Source organism: Anabrus simplex, chromosome 1, assembly GCF_040414725.1.
Source record: "Anabrus simplex isolate iqAnaSimp1 chromosome 1, ASM4041472v1, whole genome shotgun sequence".
Lineage (NCBI taxonomy): Eukaryota > Metazoa > Arthropoda > Insecta > Orthoptera > Tettigoniidae > Anabrus > Anabrus simplex.
In genome coordinates, this window is record NC_090265.1 from 216,602,828 (window position 1) to 216,622,446 (window position 19,619).

General features: G+C 38.5%; 2 protein-coding genes across 2 annotated transcripts in view; one reads left to right on the top strand and one right to left on the bottom strand.

Moving 5' to 3' along the window:
* The window catches only part of qless (decaprenyl diphosphate synthase subunit 1 qless), a 402,352-nt gene extending 402,162 nt beyond the window's left edge, over positions 1-190 (bottom strand). The window contains exon 1 of the mRNA XM_067158521.2: positions 35-190. Coding sequence (XP_067014622.2) covers positions 35-190 — 156 coding nt within the window. The remainder of the gene's footprint in view (positions 1-34) is intronic.
* On the top strand, positions 166-16,660 carry mRpL32 (mitochondrial ribosomal protein L32). The gene is made up of 4 exons (XM_067158529.2): positions 166-395; positions 488-736; positions 11,663-11,805; positions 16,209-16,660. The coding sequence occupies exons 1-4, from the start codon at positions 305-307 to the stop codon at positions 16,326-16,328; spliced, it is 603 nt and encodes a 200-aa protein (XP_067014630.2). The 5' UTR covers positions 166-304; the 3' UTR covers positions 16,329-16,660.
* The last annotated feature ends 2,959 nt before the right edge of the window (positions 16,661-19,619 follow it).

Sequence of the window (19,619 nt, forward strand, 5' to 3'; positions counted from 1 at the left end):
GTTAAAAAAAAAAGAGAAATATATTAGTACTAACCTGGCAACTCTGTACAAGGGTCCTAGTAAGTGGCTGAATTCCGATCTCTTTGATCCTCGCATAGTTTGACGTTTTTCTCCGTATTTGAGCGACCTGACCAAGCTGGTACAGTTTCTCCACACGAGCACAGAGTCTACCTGACCCTATACACGCCATAGTCTGAACTGTTATGAAGCTCTCTTCTCAGAGCTCCCACATAGTAGAGAGAGTGAAAATCCGGCACGCTGCTAGAGAAACAAGTGACGAACAACACTCGAAACGAAGACCATCATGGCTGCTCTCATGGTGAGATGTTTTCAAGGATTAGTAAAAAGGTTAGAAAATACTTTCTCACTGCTATTTGACCGCAATTTTCCTCCAGGTAAGTCGTAACATTGTTCATTTGTTAAAATTACATTTAGTGAATTATGTTATTATGATGGCATACTTCTAACCTCGAAACTATATTTTCAGATTCGTTGTGTATGGCAACTGTGGGCTACTATGAGAGACCTATACCTTTGAAGAAACCTAGAATTTCATTACAAGAATTATTTGGTGATGGATTTTTATGGGCTGTACCTCGTAATAGACGTACCATAGAAAGGAGATGGAAGAGGAAGTTTGGTTCGCCTGATTATGTAATGAAAATTCTTTTGCCCAAAACAAATCTTCTGGTTTGTAATTCCTGCGGACATCACCATGAAGCAGGAGTCTTGTGCCGTAAGTAACACAGACTTCTGATCTGATACTCTCTGTTCACCTTCTTAGCTAAAACACTTGCCCTCTGACAGTACCACGAACCTACTACGCTCGCGTAACAGGGGGAGAGGTGATACTCCCACGTGTTGCTTCCCAGGTGGCGGATAGGAGAGTCCTAACCGGCTTGCCGGCGTACTTGAGCGGAATAAAACAGCTCCCGCGGCCTAAGCACACAACCCCCTATGGGTTTGGGGGTGGGGGACACAGACGATTAATACACCCACGGTATCCCCAGCCTGTCGTAAGCGGCGACCAAGGGATGATGATTTTAGAACCATGAGACTAGGCCTACTTTTGATTAGTACCATTATGTGAGGAACACCAAGAGTTTACTTTTCTTGCGATTAGTACCACCATATGAGGAACACCATGGATCTATGTTACCCTTTGCTTAATCCCAGACCAATGGATTTGTCAATAACCCTGTGCACCGCACGATTATGACCATCGCTAGAAGTCGGCGAGAAAGAAACAAATGACAGTACAATCGTGCGTAAATGTCTGCGCTGAAAAATTGTTGCAGTAATTGAACGTTTGCCTCACTGTCATATTTCCATCATCATTCGTTTTAGATTCTATTTAGTGGATACATTTTAAAGTTTTAATTTTTATTTCGTTGCACCTTGCGCCATTAGGGGCCGATGATTTAGCTTTTAGGCCCCTTTAAGTAACAAACATCATCATCATTCTCTGACAGTACTTAGGTCTATATTTCATGGTCTACAACCTAGGCTTAACTTGTTCGTAGAATTCTCAGTCAGACCATTTCAGGGCAGATGCTGTGTTTGCAATGCACTGTGTCTTCGGCAAGAGGAGTTCCTTTGTAACATCATTGAAGGAAGAATTGCTTGAAAAAGAGGAAGAGGATGACCCAGAGTGTCTTATTTCAAGAACCTACTTCTGAGGATGAAGTGCAAGACCTACACTTAGTTAAAAGACTAGCTCAAGATAGACATCTATGGTCGAAGCAATATGATGATGATGATGATGATGATGATGATGATGATGATGAACTATGTTATGGGTTTTGGAGGCATTTAGGTGTGGGAATTCTGCCCCGCAGGAGTTCTTTTACATGCCAGTAGATTTGCCGACATGGGGCTGAGGGCTGTACTGAGGTGATTTGCGCCGCTGGCCAATCTGCCAGAGCTGCAACCCTCCCCCCTACTATGTGCTACATTTTTGTTATTGTTTATGGCAGCTACTGAAATGATCACTAAGCCATCACTGATTTGCATTTAGAACTGTCTCCTTTCTTAAATGATTTCAAAGAACTTGGAAATTTATTGAACATTTTTCTTGGTAAATTATTCAAATCCCTTATTCCTCTTTGTGTAAATGAATATTTGCCCCAATTTGTCCTCTTGAATTATTATTGGAAGTGCGCACAAATGTGCTTAGTACAACAAAAGAAATAATTTAAATATTATTTCTATTAATACTTAGTTTTGCGTATTCACTTATGGTTTTTGTTCGCTTTGTACACAGTTCAATGTGGTAACAATGACACATTTTTTCACACATTTGGCATATACAAGTCTTCATCGGATTGTGGTACACCTTGTTTTTGCAGAGGTGATGATGAAAGCTTCTTGAATTCTGATTTTATCTTCTTACTATGACATTTCCTGCCTTTAAAAGCTCCTCAAGTTTATTTGTATACTAATGTCACTCCACGCCATTTCTCCACTGACAGCTCAGAATATCTTGCTTAGTCTAGCAGCTCGTCTCCTGTCTCCCAAAACTTCCCAACTTAAAGCTTGCAATATTTTTGGAACAATTAAGCCTACTATTTTTTAATTTCAACTCGGGACATGAAGATTAAAATTACACTTGCTCATTTGTCGGAAATCACCCAGAACAAATTTTGCTGCTTTCCTTTGGATCTTTTCCAGTTCTCATATCAAGTAATCCTAGTGTGGGTCCCATACACTGGTACTGTACAGTACTGTAATTGGGGTCTTAGCAGAGACTTACACACCCTTTCCTTTACATCTTTACTACAACCGGGAAGCCTAAGATTCAATGCCATCTAGCATCCCATGACGTTACACATCGACTCTGCTCCGACTCGAGTACCAGATGGAGGCCAGCGGCTGCACACACTTTTTAAGTATTGGGACTTGTATTAATGTAGCAATGATAATAATATGAAATATACATTTGGAAATGATAGGTTTTTTTATATTGATTGGCCTATACTTAAATGGTGATACTAGACTATCTCTGTATTCTGTCATAATTATTGGAAGTAACTGAAAATTTTAAAATACAAGGCTTATTCGTTCTGAAAATTAATACAAATAACACACTTAATTTGAAAGTAAGTATTTTTAATAGCAAGATCATTTTATTCAGAATTTTTGTGTAAGGTGTGTGTCTGTGGTCTAAACTAAACAAAACCTCAGTATTATTCTCTCTGTGAATAAAAAATAGTTTAGTCACTGTTATAAAATTATTATTATTATTATTATTATTATTATTATTATTATTATTATTATTATTATTATTATTATTTCATTACAACCATTACACTTAACAAGCAGTAAGTATACTACTCAACATAATTTTAACACTAAACTAAAATGAAAATTCCTTAAGTTCTGCCGTTTAAACACCAGTTTGCAATTAAATATTTTGTAAAGATAATAAGCTGTTGCTTTTACTCTTGAAGGAATAGTTTATCTCCCCAGACTTATTGTACAGAACTGTTGTGTAAATTGTGTCTTTAGTCAGTCTCTTGAACTTAGTTGTTATTCTCTCTTGATATAAAGAATGAACTGTCACAACATTTATTACTGTTTCTGTTTATTTCTCTATGGCAATCATTATACTGTACATTGCCAGCAATAAGCCTACAGTTCAGTGTAACTTCAACATTAAACTAAAATGAGGATTTTTTTTAATACTCTAGTTTTGATACTAGTTATTAAAATACACTGGCGGAAAATGAAATCCCAGCACCAAGACGGAGTTGTACTAGATAAAATAAAATTCGGGAGGGGTGTTTGTACATCTGTAAGATGACGCCTATTCAAATTTGCATGCTAATCAATGAAGAGTGATGCTAGCAGCACCACTAGCACCTTGCAAAGCAAGTTTGCTTTAAATATGCGCTGTACACTTCCCGAGCGATAGTCGTCATCTGGTGTTGGCGTTGTGAGGTAGGTGTGAGACAAATATGCCTTTAAGGGTCCGGCTCCATGGCTTTTGGTCACAGGGGTCCCGGGAATTTTAACCATCATTGGTTAATTTTGCTGGGACGGGGGCTAGGTGTTTATATTGTCTTCATCATCATTTCATCCTCACCACGATGCGCAGGTCGCCTACGGGAGTCAAATCAAAAGATCTGCACCTGGCGAGCCGAACATGTCCTCGGACAGACATGATATAGGCTTTTGGGCTTATGCTGTGTCAAGAAAATAAGGTGAAATTCTTTATGTTTCGCAGAGAACTGTGCTCTTTGTCATCAGAAGAAAATCTCGACTGTCCACGAGAAAGGCTTCTTAAACAATGAGCTTTTGAATTCAGATGTTATCATAGAAGTGGAAATTGTACGTTCATTCATCACCAGAGGGCTCCCTGGACGCGGTACAGCGCTAGCGTTCGAAGCGGAAGCTGACGGAACCATCAGAATCAGTCTAAGAGAGTCACATAACATGTGTACGTAACATATGACATTGACACAAGTCTGGAATGAAACATCTGGCGATAGAAAACGTACGAATTTGGAAAACACCGAGACGAAATAACAGTAGTGAAGGGACAGGGAAGGGAACTACCTACATAAATCCTTAATGGCTGGCAACCAGGTATTACTTAATTGATAGCCAGTGTCCCTGTTGAAATTGTCAGGATTTCTACGTATTTCCACAGCTTCCCATATAATCCTGGACCTGTAGTGTCTAGGGTGGGTAAGAGCTCGAGCATCTTGGAACATGACATCATGACCCGACGATAGAGCGTGCTCAGCTATTGCTGATTTGTCTGGCGGGTTGAGACTAATGTTTCGTTCATGTTCCTTGATACAGGTACCAATGGACCGGCATGCTTGGCCGATGTATACCTTACCGCACGTACAGGGAATTTCGTATAACCCAGGATGTAAAAGTGGGGACAGTTTGTCCTTGGTTTTGCCCAGACTGTGAGCAATTTTAGTGGCGGTGTCAAAGACTGATTTTATATTGTGTTTGCGGAGGACCTTGGCAGTTCCTTCTGTGGTGTTGTGAATGTAAGGCAAGTAGGCAGTTCCCTTCACTTCTTCCTTCTGTGAGCTCTGCTTGGTCGTTTCTCTGGGATGCAGGGCTCTGTGAATCTGCAAATCGCTGTAACCATTACCCTTGAACGTGACTTTGAGCGTGTCCATCTCCACCTGGATATTTGATGGCTCACAAATTCGTCTCGCCCTCTTGACGGGTGTGATGAGAATGCCTTGTTTTTGTGCTGGATGGTGGTGAGAATCTGCATGAAGATAGCGATTTGTGTGGGTAGGCTTACGGTAGACACTCCCGGCACTAAAAGCCATACGCCATTTCATTTCATGCCTTTAAGGAGTCAAAGAAGACAGTATCAGCAGCTTACCAAGTTTGAACGAGGCCGTGTAATAGGATTACGCGATATTATAGAAAAACTGGGCAGAATACATCTACAGTGCATCGGTGTTGGCAACAATGGTCATGGGAAGGCACTGTCTCCAGAAGACCGCCGTACTTGCCACATGGCTGAAGTCTATCGTACTGCATCTGTAGCAGCCATTAGAGCTTCACTTGGCACCAGAGTGACACAAAGAACTGTAACAAATCAATTACTTGAAATACAGCTCCGAGCCAAAAGTCCTGTAGCATTCATGCCACTAATTCTGAATCAGTGCCATTTGCGACTTCTGAAGTGTCATGCTAGAGCTCATTGGAGGATGGACTGGAGATCTGTTGTGTTCTCAGATGAGAGCCATTTCTTTCTTAGCACCACTGATGGCTGTAGGTTGATAAGGAGGAGGCCAGGTGAGCGCTTGGAGCCAAGCTGCCTGTGGTGTCAACACACTGGACCTACATCAGCAGCTATGGTCCGGGGAGAGATTTCCTTTGACATCAGGAGCACTCTCATTGTTATCGCAAGAACCTTGACAGTGGATTTGAACGTCAGACTGGTAATTGAACCGGCTGTGCTGCCATTCATTCACAGTATTCAATGGGTGTTTTCCTGCAGGACAATACTCACCTTGGCCTGCGAGATTATTAGACCTTCCGCCCATTGAGCACATATGGGACAATCAATCAGTCACTACTGATCTGCATTTAGGGCATGGGACGACAAATCCAATGTCGTCCAATACCAGCATTAACCGTTGCTAATTTGAATTAAATGAAATGAAATGGCGTATGGCTTTTAGTGCCGGGAGTGTCCGAGGACAAGTTTGGCTCGCCAGATGCAGGTCTTCTGATTTGACTCCTGTAGGCGACCTGCGTGTTGTGATGAGGATGAAATGATGATGAAGACGATACATTCACCCATCCCCCCTGCCAGGAATTAAACCCGTGACCCCTGTGACCAAAGGCCAGCACGCTAACCACGTAGCCGGAACAAGTGCATCAGGCGTGGAACTCCATCCCACAAAATTACATACAACGCCTGTACAACACAATGCATGCACGTTTATATGTGTGCATTCAAAATCGTGGTGACACAGCAGTTATTAATGTAGCACCATGTCACATGTCTTCTTGCCGCATAATTGAGCCTGTGACCTAGAAACTTTAATCAGATAAATATGTTACCCATACAGTTGCTTAGCCTAGATTTCATTCCTCTAAATTAATCTCTTTCTGGTGTAGGGAATTCATTTACTGCCAGTGTACAGTATATAAATATCTATAAGAGAGACAAATGCTTACTTTAACATATATCACCGAGCGGCCAGTATCCAGTATGGTTTTCCGTGGTTTCCCATTTTCACACCGGGCAAATACTGGGGCTGTACCTTAATTAAGGCCACGGCCGCTTCCTTCCCATTCCTGTCCCATCGTCGCCGTAAGACCTATCTGTGTCGGTGCGACGTAAAAGAACTAGCAAAAAAAAAAAAACAAGTGTTGTGCAAAACTGTTTGTGATGAGTATACTTTCACATCACTATTGAACACCTTAAACAGGAATACAAGCTTATAGACAATAAGCCAAAAGATGTAAATGTTCTTTGAACACTTGCTGAAGAAGGCTTGTGCTGTAAATAACTATTCAGTAAAATGGGAAAAACTTTATCATTAAATTTATTAGTGTCATTCTTTTGCCTTTTCTACCACTCATAAGTTGTAACCTGTGGTGAAACTTTTTTCTCAAAAAGTAGCTCTTTAAAAAGTGAGGTTTTTGACTGAATCTTGATAGTTAATAGAAGAAGTGAACTTGACAAATGCATTGACTTTGTGAATCCAAATGCTGCTTTATTTTCTTCTCCAGTTAAATCCGGTGCTGAATTCGTTTTTTTTGGCATCCAACATGTAAGCCAAGAAATGAGGTGGTGTTGGAGCCATTTAATACCTGTGTTTGATTTTTGTATGATATGTTAGTCCATTATTGGAAGATGTGACAGCTCAGGGGACCATAACATTGTAACTAAAGACTTGGTAAAATACTGAAAATAAAATAGACAGAGAAAGAAAGTTAAAGGTATGGAAATTAAAGGAAAAGGGAGCACAAGAGAAGTTCCAAAATGAACTGAAGAAACAAATTTCTAAAGCAGAGGTTGAAAGTGTAGAAGAGGAAAGGGCCAAGTTCAAACAAGGAATGGTAAAATGTGCAAATGATACATGTGATAGAGTATCAGGGATAAAGAAGGAAAAGGAGATGCCCTGGTGAAATAATAAAGTAAGGGTTGCAGTGAAAGAAAAACAAAAAGCATGGAGGAGCTGGATAGGAGGCAGAAATATGGAGAGTAGGAAAAGGGATCATGAAGCAAAGAAAGCATGCCAGAAGATTGTACAGGAAGAGAAACAGAAGTGCTGGAAAATCTTCACAAAAACCTTGTGAGAGGATGTTAAAGGAAGTAAGAAAGTGTTGTGTGGATTGGTTAAAAGCAAAATAAACATGAGAGAAGAGACAAAACTTGTAAGGACAGATACAGGACAGATTTAGACACAAAGAGGGGATATTCTCTAACAGTGAGAGGAGTATTTTGCTAAATTACTTACTGTCAAATTGAAAGAACTGGAGGAAGAGGAACATGCAGCAGAAATGGTGATAGAAAACCAAAATGAAGATGTAACAATGTTGGAAATAGAAAGAGCTATGAAGATGAAAAGTGGCAGAGCATCAGATGTGAATGAGGTGTCTACCCAGAGATGACAAAGGCAGCTGGACCCGTAGGGTTACATTAGATATGTAGACTATTTTGAGTGATATGGAAGAAAAAAAAGAAGTACCAGAAGATTGGAGGAAGGGTCTGATAATCCCAGTATTCAAGAAGGGTGATAAGAAAGAATGTAGCAAGTATAAAGGAATCAGCTTCATTCCACATGTAGCAAAGATCTCTGGGGCATATTAGAGGAAAAACTGAGGATGAAAGTAGAAAAGGAAATGGAGGAAGAGCAATAATTTTTGTATTAAGGAACATAATGGAGAAAAGATGGGAGATCAGGAAGCATTTAGTGATGGCATTTATAGATATTGAGAACGCATATGATAGTGTATGTACTACAGCAGCTGGTCTGGGATGCATTGATAAAAAGGAAGGTAGGCAGAGCAGAAGTACAAATGATCAAAGTCATGTATGAAAAGTGTGAAGACTAATGTAGGAACAGGACTTCGACAAGGAAGTGTACACGTATTATCCCCTCTACTCTTCATCACAGTCATGGATGAAATCTACAAGAGTGTACAACAAAAGATAGGAATCAAAGATACAAAAGACTCTTTACTGACAACATAGTAATATGGGGAAAAGATGAAATGGAAATACAAGAACAAGTTAATGTGTTGAATTAGGAGGTAGAAGAATATGGAATGAAAATGAAAAATTAAAATAAGTGTGGAGAAGTGTAAGACAGTAGTGATGATGAGATGTAAGAGAAAGGAAAAGGGGTTATTGATGTAAATGGAAGACCATTAGAAGTTGTGAAAAGCTTCAAATATTTGGGGAGTATACTTCAAGAAAATAGGAAAATTAACTAAGAAATTGGAAAGAGAATCCAACAAGCCAATGTGTTTTGCCAATATGGGAGAGGTATAGTGTGAAACTGTTACTGCCCAGAGAAATGCAAAAACATTCTATACTCAATGTATTACACATCAATTTTTTTTTTTTGCTTTATGTTGCACCGACATATAGCGACTATGGGACAGAAAAGAGCTAGGATTGGGAAGGAAGCAGCCGTGTTGCCTTAATTAAGGTACAGCCCCAGCATTTGCCTGGTGTGAAAATGGGAAACCATGGAAAACCATCTTCAGGGCTGCTGACAGTGGGGTCTGAATCAACTGTCTCCCGAATACTGGCTACTGGCTGCACTTAAGCGACTGCTGCCATCGAGCTTGGTACACACCAATTTTGACATACATAGTAGGCACATGGAAAACAACAGAACCTGATGAAAGTAGAATCCAAGCAGCCAAGGTTAAATTCTTTAGAGGAATAATTGGAAGACATGAAGGGATAAAATCAGAAACTACAAGACAAGATAGAGACCAGTAAGCTAAAATGGTATGGACACATAATGAGAATGGAAGAGGTTAAAGTTCCAAAGTGAGTATTTACAGAGGAAATAATAGGAGGAAGACAACAGGGAAAGTCCAGATAAAGGTGGATGGATATGGTGAAGGAGAGTACAGAGAAGAGAGGAATGAAAGTGGAAGAATTATTGGAGGAAGTAAAGCGGGTGGTGGAGAGATAGAAACTGTGGAGGAACTTGATTCACAACCTGACTCAGAAGACTGCAAAGAAAGCATTCGCATTGAGTTCCTTTTCTCCTTCTGTGTCTTTTACTACCGGTATTCATCTTTATAGTTTCCTTTTTATCTGTCTTTTTATGTATGACTTGACCTTATCAGTCAGTTTTCTTTCCTGTACACCTCTTCATTTTTGTTAAATCTGCCTGTCTCCTGGACCCATTATAGCTTCAATTTTTGTTTGAATATCTTCCACACATGAACTAACTTCATATTAGTACAGATGTTTTTATAAACGGCATCAAGGGCAGTGGTAGTAAGGTTCAAACGATTAAGCATATCCTTTACACATTCCATTTTAATACAAAATAAATTTGTTTCTTCAGCCTTTAAGGTAATCAATCGTGGTATTTCAGGGCACAAGTTTTAGGGTACCAGATTTTCTGTAACATGCATTAGCGAAGTGGTTGGTTCTGAAGTACAGTAAAACTTCTGATATCCGGACTAATGTGGCGCTAGGTAGTCCGAATATCAGAAAGTATCCTTAAAATACAGCCAAATTCATACAAACACTCTGTCAAGTTTTATTTTGCTAGTAATTAGCTCTAAAATAACATTACACGCTTTATTTTAATATTAAACACAGTACTGTATTTAAGACACTGTAAAACTTAAATAAAATATAAAAAGCAAACAAAGTTACAACAAATACAGAAATTGAGTTCATGTTTTTTTACTCAGTTGAAAGAAAAAGCAGGTTGTTATTGTAACCTGTTTAACTCACTGGCCAGCCCAGCAGCCCCCGGAGGCCTCGGGTTTGTTTCTCGGCCAGGTCAGGGATCTTTACCTGGATCTGAGGGCTGGTTCGAGGTCCACTCAACCTATATGATTACAGTTGAGGAGCCATCTGATGGTGAGATGACAGCCCTGGTCTAGGAAGCCAAGAATAATGGACGAGAAGATTCGTCGTGCTGACCACACGACAACTCATATTCTGCAGGCCTTCGGGCTGATCTTGGTAGGCCATGGCCCTTCGGGGCTGTTACGCCATGGGGTTTGATTTGGTTTAACTCGCTGCACTAGTTTCTTAAAATCATTGTCTCTCCACCTTGTAAGAAGCATGAGGTCAGTAGTTGTTGCTTCTTCCCGATGTTTCACATAGTTTATTACTTGTTCAGTTGCCTTGATGTCTCACACTGAATCAGTGAAGGTTTCTTATCTTTGTCGTTGTCGTCATCTGGTTCTGGGAGTGTTGATTCTGTGTTGGATACCATGTCCATGATGTCACTGTCGATGAACTTGTGTTCTTCCTATTTCCAGACACACACTATTCACTCTTTCCACTACTTTTCATCACTGTGCTGCTGTCTGTACCTCTGACTTCAGTGCTCTCCTGTATACCAGGATAAAGGCAATTACGAACATGACTTATTGGGTTCCTTTTCTCCTTCTGTGTTTGACCATTGTTCTATGTCTTTTACAACCTGTATTCATCTTTATATTTTCCTTTTTATCTCGCTTTTTATGTATGACTTGACCTTATCAGTCAGTTTTCTTTCCTGCACACCTCTTCATTTTTGTTAAATCTGCCTGTCCCCTTTTTCCATTAAAACGAAAGATTTCTCAAAGATAGATAGTCCCTTAATTGACTGTGGATGCCTTGACCTGATGAGGCTGCATAGTAGAAACAAGCTCGTTCAAGCCTGTGAAGAATTAATCTGGGATATAGGAACAGAGAGTCCTCATCTATACCCAAATTGCAGGGTTGATCCTCACGCATTTTATTGGCATTTAAAAGTACAGTACTTTGAAAGACTTGTGTATGTAGATTTATCTACATGTTGGAGAATTATTTTTAAAGAAAGACTTGTGTATGTAGATTTATCTACATGTTGGAGAATTTTTTTTAAAGAGAAATGGTGCTCTAACATTTTTGAAAAATATCTCCTGGTAAATTCTTATACAGTGTCTAGTTTCTAACATCATAAACTGACCCCTCATTATCCTCCCATTTCAGCACATTGCTATAGCAAAGTTCAAGCAGAAACAGAGATGATGCAGGAAGAAATCCAGAAGGAGTTGGGTCTCAATCCTGTTGAAAATGAAGTTGTTGTTTTATATAGTGGAGAAAAAGAAAATCATCCAGAAGAGTATTGGAAGGTAAGGAAGAAATATGACTGCATTTCTTGTTTCTTGTGTTCTAGTCCTGTGGTTATGTACAGTAGAGTCTCGATTATCCGACCTAAACGGGACCTGGAGTACGTCGGATCACCAAAAATGTCGGATAATACAGAATAACTTTGAAAATAAACTAAAACAAACAGGAAGGCTAAACTGTATTACTTGGTTTACAGTACTCTATTGACTTATCAATTCAGTTGTACAGTAGGTGCAATATTGAACGAAAACATTCCAAATGTCTTACGAAAAGAAACTTGTCAACAATGTCTGCTTGCCTGCTGATTCTTGTTTTCTTGGTGCAAAATCCCGCCATCGACGATAATCCTTCACTGCGAGTCATCGTTTTTTCCTTTTGTTCTGCAATGCCTCGTTCTTCTTCATCATCATCCTCTTTTTCATTAGCATTCGCAAAACCAATAATATCAGGGTCAGTTAGTTCAATCAGCTGATCTTGTGCACACCACTTACTCACATCCTCACAGCTAGGAATGCAATTCAGTAAGGGAACGATGTTTTCCATGTCTTCTTGTACCACCTCCTCCCGATGTTCAACCTCACTCAAAAATATGTTCCAAGATTTTCTAATGTTGTTGTTTCAACTTCTTCCCAAGACTGCGCTATCCAGTATGCCACGTCTTTCTTGTTGTTTCGTTTTGACTTTTCTATCATGTCGTTGCCATTGTCCATTTTCTCCGTCAGGGATGAAAGGAGTTTCCGCCGATATTTCCTCTTCAATGTTTCCAGCATACCTTGGTCCATTGGTGACATAATGACGTCACGTTAGGAGGGAGGAACAGGAACGTGAACAGGAACATTAACAGAATTGTTTTTAAATGTACTAGGCTTCTTTGCTTTACTGACCATAAGCACTTTTGCTTTTAAGTTCCCAGTAATATTACTACAGGCAAGAACAGTAACTCTTTCCTTACTACGCTTGTAGCCAGGTGCGGACGTCTTGGCTTGGGCTGTGAGAGTTTTGATGGTAGCATCTTGAAATTCAGCCCAGTCTCATCACAATTTAAAATCTGATCACCGGTTAATCCTTCAGCAAGAATTATTTCTTGAAATTCCCTTTTAAATTTCACAACCTCATCGGATTTAGCTGACAGTTTTCCTCCACAGATATTAAGCTGGCCAACGCCGTACCGTTTTTCCCACCGATTAATCCACCCAGCACTGGCAGTAAAATTAGGGTCCCCTTCATTAAACTCCTTCTGGAAATACACTGCTTTTTATTGCAGAATGGGGCCAGATATTGACAGGCCATTTTCCTGGTTTTGAGTGAACCAAAGAAATAGTGCTTCACTTACTTTTTCGTACTCACATTTTTCATTGTTTTTCTAATATTCAGTGCATCACTTGTTCTCGTAGAGCACCGCTTTTCAATTTCTCCTCTGTTATGTTTCCAGTCTCCCACTGTAACACGTCCAACACCATAATCTGAAGCCACTTTTTGAAGAGTTTCCCCTTTGTCCAGTCTCTTTAACCCACTCAACTTGTCTTCCACAGAAACAATCACTTTCTTCCGTTTAGTCGCCATACTCACAGAGGATATGAAAACTATAACATCCGCTCCCAACCAATACTACACTGAACAATGACTGAAAATTCGTTGCACCTGTCCGTGAGGAAAACCCGGTCCTACCGCATGACTTTCAGTGCTTGTCCCACGGTCGCACCCTCCACACCGGGTGTCCCAGAATTGTCTCCACCTAAAGTTCAAATTAAGACTACCACTGTCGGATATACCGAGCTCGATAGCTGCAGTCGCTTAAGTGCGGCCAGTATCCAGTAATTAGGAGATAGTGGGTTCAAGCCCCACTGTCGGCTGCCCTGAAGATGGTTTTCTATGGTTTCCCATTTTCACACCAGGCAAATGTCGGGGCTGTACCTTAATTAAGGCCACGGCCGCTTCCTTCCATTTCCTAGGCCTTTTCTATCCCATCATCACTGTAAGACATATCTGTGTTGGTGCAACGTAAAAATAAAAAAAAATAAAAAAAAAAGGGGAAGGTCGGTTGAGCGAGACTCTACATTATGTACATTTATTACTGTTGTAATTTTCTTAGTGTATAATTTTCAGAGCATATTTTGTATGCTTCTTACCATTGTCTACTTTATCAGTAGCAAGTGCCATAGGGTATGGCCCTACCATGACAGGCAACGGTTTTTAATTGTTTTGAGCAGTGATTTCCTCTGCTTCATCATTTGAGAATTTCTCTCTCTTTGAGTATTAAAAACCAGGTCTATAAAATTGTAATGAGAACATGCAGTCTTGGTTAGTCTTGGGTTATGGTTTGCATTTAAAACCAATAGTCACTAGTGTATTATAAAAAGTGTGAGAAAAAATTTGTTTTAACAGTCTATGCTTATTGTTTGCATTTGATGAATCATCCATCAGAGTGGTTATGTCAAGAATGGTGGCAGCGATTGGTGGGGGGGCGAAGGGGTCAGTTCTTGCCCACTTTGTGGAGAAAATATTATATTTTGTATTCCATTTTATCCACCTGAAACTAGGAATTATAGGAGTTGTTAAAAAAAAAGCAATTTGTACAAACCCTGTTGTCTTATTCTCTTTAATTATTAACAAACCTGGGTACTTTTTCTTGTTTGTAAATTTGTTTGACCCATTATATGATATGCAGTATTTATCCATTATGCATACTTAGTTGAAGTTTTTTTTAACTTGGTTGATCCTCAGCTGCTTTAGCCTGCATGTTCTCATTACATTTTTATGGACTTGGTTTTTAATACTCAAATTTATGTTTTTACGTTTTTGTGTTAATGTCTTGTCAATTTTGTTCACTATGGCTGAAGAAGACCTCTAAGTAGATTGAAACTAGTTCCATTCGATGTTTTAATATTTTCATAACTGGCATCGTTTAATAAATGAGTGTTGAATAGGTGGATCCTTTTTTTCATTTTGAATTGTAATCAATAAGTATTGTCGTAGGTAAATGATAAAGGAAAAACCGATATGCGATGGTTTCTAAGGGACAACGTTATTAGCCTGATGTGACGTTAAACCACAAATTGTTGGCCTCAGGAATGACATCCGGCCATAAAACTGGACTAAGTCTATGTGCATGACAGATCTCATCCCCATTAGGGTGTGGAAAAAGTGTCAGAGAAAAAATAGAAAAAAAATGGTTTAGGAAAGAGTTTCTATAGTTAACATTACACTTTGATTTTAATGGTGGTGGTGATTTTTGTTTGAAGAGGAAGTATAACTATTAAACACTATTCAGAAAGGAAAAAGGAAGAGGTTTGATCCTTCAAATATTACACAAAAGAAAGAGAATGAACTTAAAGGGGTAAAATTGAACACTAGGCTTCACAAACCTAATACCCTCAGAGTGGAAAAAAACAAGAATTGACTAAGGGAAGTCAGGTAAGAAAAGAAGCCAGTCACATATCTTACCTGTACCTGTTAACTATGACAGTATTAAAGGTGTTAAATCATACATTTTATCATAGTGAATTTATGGGCACAGTAGAGTGAATATCAGCTTCTGCTTCGAACGCTAGCGCTGTGCCACATCCGGGGAGCCATCTGGTGGCGAATGAACGTCCCATTTCCACTTCTATTGTAACGTCTAAATTTAAAAAGTCATTGTTTAAGAAGTCTTTCTCGTGGAGAGTCAAAATTTTCTTCTGATGACGCAGAGCACAGTTTTCTGTGAAACGTAAAGAATTTCACCTTATCTTCTTGACATGGCATAAGCCCAAAAGCCTATACAGTATCATGTCTATAAGTATGGGCCGTGAAAGCATCAATGGCAGCATTAATTAATATAGTTTTCGTGGGCATAAACGTCTCCTGAAACTCCAGATGAATTTTTAAAATCAAACCCTTAGAATGTGTAGAAATTAAGGAGGTAAGGATACATAACTGATCAATACAGGAAGCTCCATTGAAGTGATCGCATTGGTTGGCATTAGCTGAGGGCACCTGCTACAATACAGTTCTGTATACAGTAAACCATTGATCTAGATTAATTGTGGGGTTATTGCTCTCCAGATCAGCTACTGTCAATATCAATTAAAATATTGAATGTCCATGTTGTAAGAATACAGTAGGATGCATTGAAGCCATGTGCTTAGTAACAAAACAGATGTATTGACACTGTAAGTAGTACAGGTGTTAAATAAATCTGTTGAAAAGAAATAATGCATTTTGACATTTATTTTGAAAAAAAAAAGCTAGGTATCTGTTTAACTTGTTTGTAACACTCTCTATTCCATTGATAATGTGAATTTATTGTTGCACTTTTTGTTAAAACTCGTTACAATTTGTATATGCAGCAAAACATGTTGGTACTATAGTATTAGTTTAGGATATTTTTCAAGTGTAAAATTTTTTTTTTTTTTTCTTATTCTAGGGCAAGAGAATTGTAGAAATGAAGAAGGAAAGGCCATCGTGGTTTTCCAAAAACTTAATGCAGCCAACTACCAAAACCCCAACCACAAGTGGAGATGTGAAACCAACAGAGCTAGGATAGAGTTTCAGAAAAGACTTTGAAGTTCTGAAGCATTAGACTGTGGAGAAATGAGAATTGTTAATACAGTAATGTATGATATAATGCTATCATTGAGCATAGTGCTATGAAAATACAGAAGTGTTAATTATAAGGTATTGTTCTTTTTCAGAAGTGAAAAAAGTAATCATTAAAATACTATTATTATTATTATTATTATTATTATTATTATTATTATTATTATTATTATTATTATTATTATTATTGGAAATAACCATCAGTTTTAAATTATATATATTTACTATTTATATTTACAAGGTATTTTCAAGAAAAAAAATTAAAGTAATTGCAACATATTTGAGTGTCCTATTACTAAATTAAAATAATCACTAAAGTAAATCCGAGAACAGAAGTTGTAGTTTAATATAAAATATTTCCTCACCTTTATTATGTAGTGCTATAGGTTACCAAATTTATTGGTGTAATCTGCTAGTAGGCATTGCGCAATAGTACTGTGACGTGAATACAGTCCCGAATGCTGCATCACTTGTTTACAGCTAGGCTACAGCAAGAAAGGCGTTTTTAATCTTAAATAATTTTTACAGAAATGAACATAACTTTATACTGTATTCCATTCAGTCAGCTAGCTAGACCATATGTCGAATAATTCTGTTATCTATGCGGAATGCACTGGCTGCACAATGTATTTTTAACATAGCTGCTGTATAGCCTTGGTGTAGAACGTCGTGCGTTTTCAAATTCACTTTGAAAAGTCATGACAGACTTAAGCATATCATCAAGTGTAATTCTTTCGTTATTGGTTCTTAGACAACTTCGTAAACAGAAATGACAGAAAAAGTGGTGGATGCATCCAATAATTAGCGATCAATCTGGTCGCTCATTCACAGCATTACTTAACACTAGAAAAATTGAATGAATCGTGCCACCTAGAAATATGGAGGGGTAAAAATGACCCCCTAGTACAATATAATTTATATTTGGTTATTCTTGAATACAAGAGTAGGGATGTATTTTCTACAATAAAAATAAATATCAGTGATCCTCTTGATTAAATATTATATTGTAAACCATACATTTTCAAATGTTTGTTATAAATGGGTATAGAATCAACTAAAATTCACAGTAAGGTATTAAATGGATACAAAGTCAAAGTATCTTGTCTGATTAATTTTCTGTCTTCAGGAGCCTGTGTGTCCATACTGATACACATTATTCATTGGTCTGAAGAGCACGTGATGAAATATATTATGTGTGAATGAGGGTATCGTCATTCTCAGTCCGGCTCCATGGCTAAATGGTTAGCGTGCTGGTCTTTGGTCTAGTGGGTCCCGGGTTCAATTCCCGGCCGGGAATTTTAGCCTTCATTGGTTAGTTCCGATGGCTCGGAGGCTGGGTGTGTGTGCCGTCTTCAGCATTAGAATTCATCACAGGTAGGGCCCCATTCATATAGACGCACAGGTCGCTTATGCGGCATCAACTCAAAAGACCTGCACCCGGCCTCTTTGGAGGCCACACGCCATTATTATCAAACTCAAAACTTAGAAACATTTTACACAGCTAATAACATGCATATCTTGCAGAGAACCTTTTCACATGCCTTACACACGTTGCCACCTTTCATGTCCTTCTTGTATTTCTTGTGCACTTGGCATTTCCTGTGTTTCTGGTGAGTATGAAGGTCATCATCATTACCATCATCGTCTACAGTAGGGGTCCTTTTATATCTGCTCTGCTTGTGTGCCACAGTAAGTTCCTCAGTGAGTTGTAGCAGAAAGTTTCAGCATGAGATCTTGATATTTGTAACCTACCTGTACAACAGCCACATATGTATTACTGCTATGTCTAGAATATTAATGAATGTGTGCAATTGTCACCTGTGTGCAGCTGGCTTGACAGTGTATTTTCTGACCATTTGGTGTACAATGTTGACTCCATACTTGGTTCAATTGTAGCATGTTACGTTATTTGGCTTCTTCTTTCTGTCAGTCCCCACCTGGACATCTGGGTGAAGTGAACGGAGAACAAGTACATTCTTACTTACCTTACCTTGATAAATACTCAGTTATGTCGTTCTTTTTTAGAATCCAGGTGTTATAAAGCCATGCTACAAAACTTTTCACCTCCAGTGGAAACTCTTTTCTTACCCGATTTATTGTACCAAGAAGACTGGTTCCCTGCGATTTCAGCTTTCCAGTTAGCTGCACTGATGCAAAAGAAAAAAACATTGCAAGTGACATTCCTACCTTTGTTTATGAAAGGGGCCATTAACTTCTCAACAACATAATTACCCTAATGACACTAAGCTGAACGCAAAACATAGTGCAAGAGAAAGCTGACCCACAATAACGTGTCACATGTCCAACCAGTCCTACTATTTTCTGGTATGTTGTAACTTAAAGAAATATTTTGTTACTGATGATGGAATTGAATTTCCAAAAATTGGTTCTAACTAAGAAATAATATTTGTGCTGATATAGACTCTTTTTATTACTCCATTATATTGCAAATCATCAGCACTATATTTTAAGTATGGCTTTGTCATTTAATGATGATTATGGATTAGATTCTTTTAAGTAATTTCTTAGTCCGATAGTCACTAATAAACTTGAGGAAAAGCTTTTTTTTTTCCTGAGTGTGGAAAAAAGATGCCAACTTTGCAGGAAGTAAGTTTGTTTGTTTCTTTCTTTCTTTCTTTCTTTCTTTCTTTCTTTCTTTCTTTCTTTCTTTCTTTCTTTCTTTATACAGCTAGAAGAAATCTGAATAACAGCGCCCCAGATCACCTTATATCAGCAAAATGGATGGAGCAGGAAAACTGTGAGGAAGTATTCACCAACTTATTGTTAAAATGTGGAGTATGGAGCAGATTTTCTAGGACTGGAGCATGGCCATAATTTTTGCTATTCACGGGAAGAATGTAGTAATTCTAAAAATTACATTTAAACTGTTTACAATTATGAGTACCATGAGTACTAAGGAGTTATCACAGTGAATTCCACAAAAGAAGATAGACTACTGACCCATTATTTATCATAAGATGATCTTTAGAGAATGCCTATGAATATAATGTGGATATCCGCCAGCCCTGTATTGATTAGAACAGTGTCAATGCAGGATCGAATTATTAAAACTGTGAGCACATTCTCTATCAAGGCCTGTGGTCAAGACTTTGTGAAAACTAATCATTTCCAGTATTTAGGATCCTGCCTGAAAAGCAACGGTACTATTGATCAAGAAGCGAGTGTAGCATGACATAGATGGAAAGGAATCACTGAAGTACTGTGCAGTAGACTTATG

Bases quoted from the DNA above. Each gene is read 5' to 3' on its own strand.
- mRpL32 (XM_067158529.2), top strand. From the start codon at position 305: ATGGCTGCTCTCATGGTGAGATGTTTTCAAGGATTAGTAAAAAGGTTA. The intron at 737-11,662 runs GTAAGTAACACA...CTCCCATTTCAG, and splicing joins TGAAGCAGGAGTCTTGTGCC to CACATTGCTATAGCAAAGTT. The intron at 11,806-16,208 runs GTAAGGAAGAAA...TTCTTATTCTAG, and splicing joins ATCCAGAAGAGTATTGGAAG to GGCAAGAGAATTGTAGAAAT.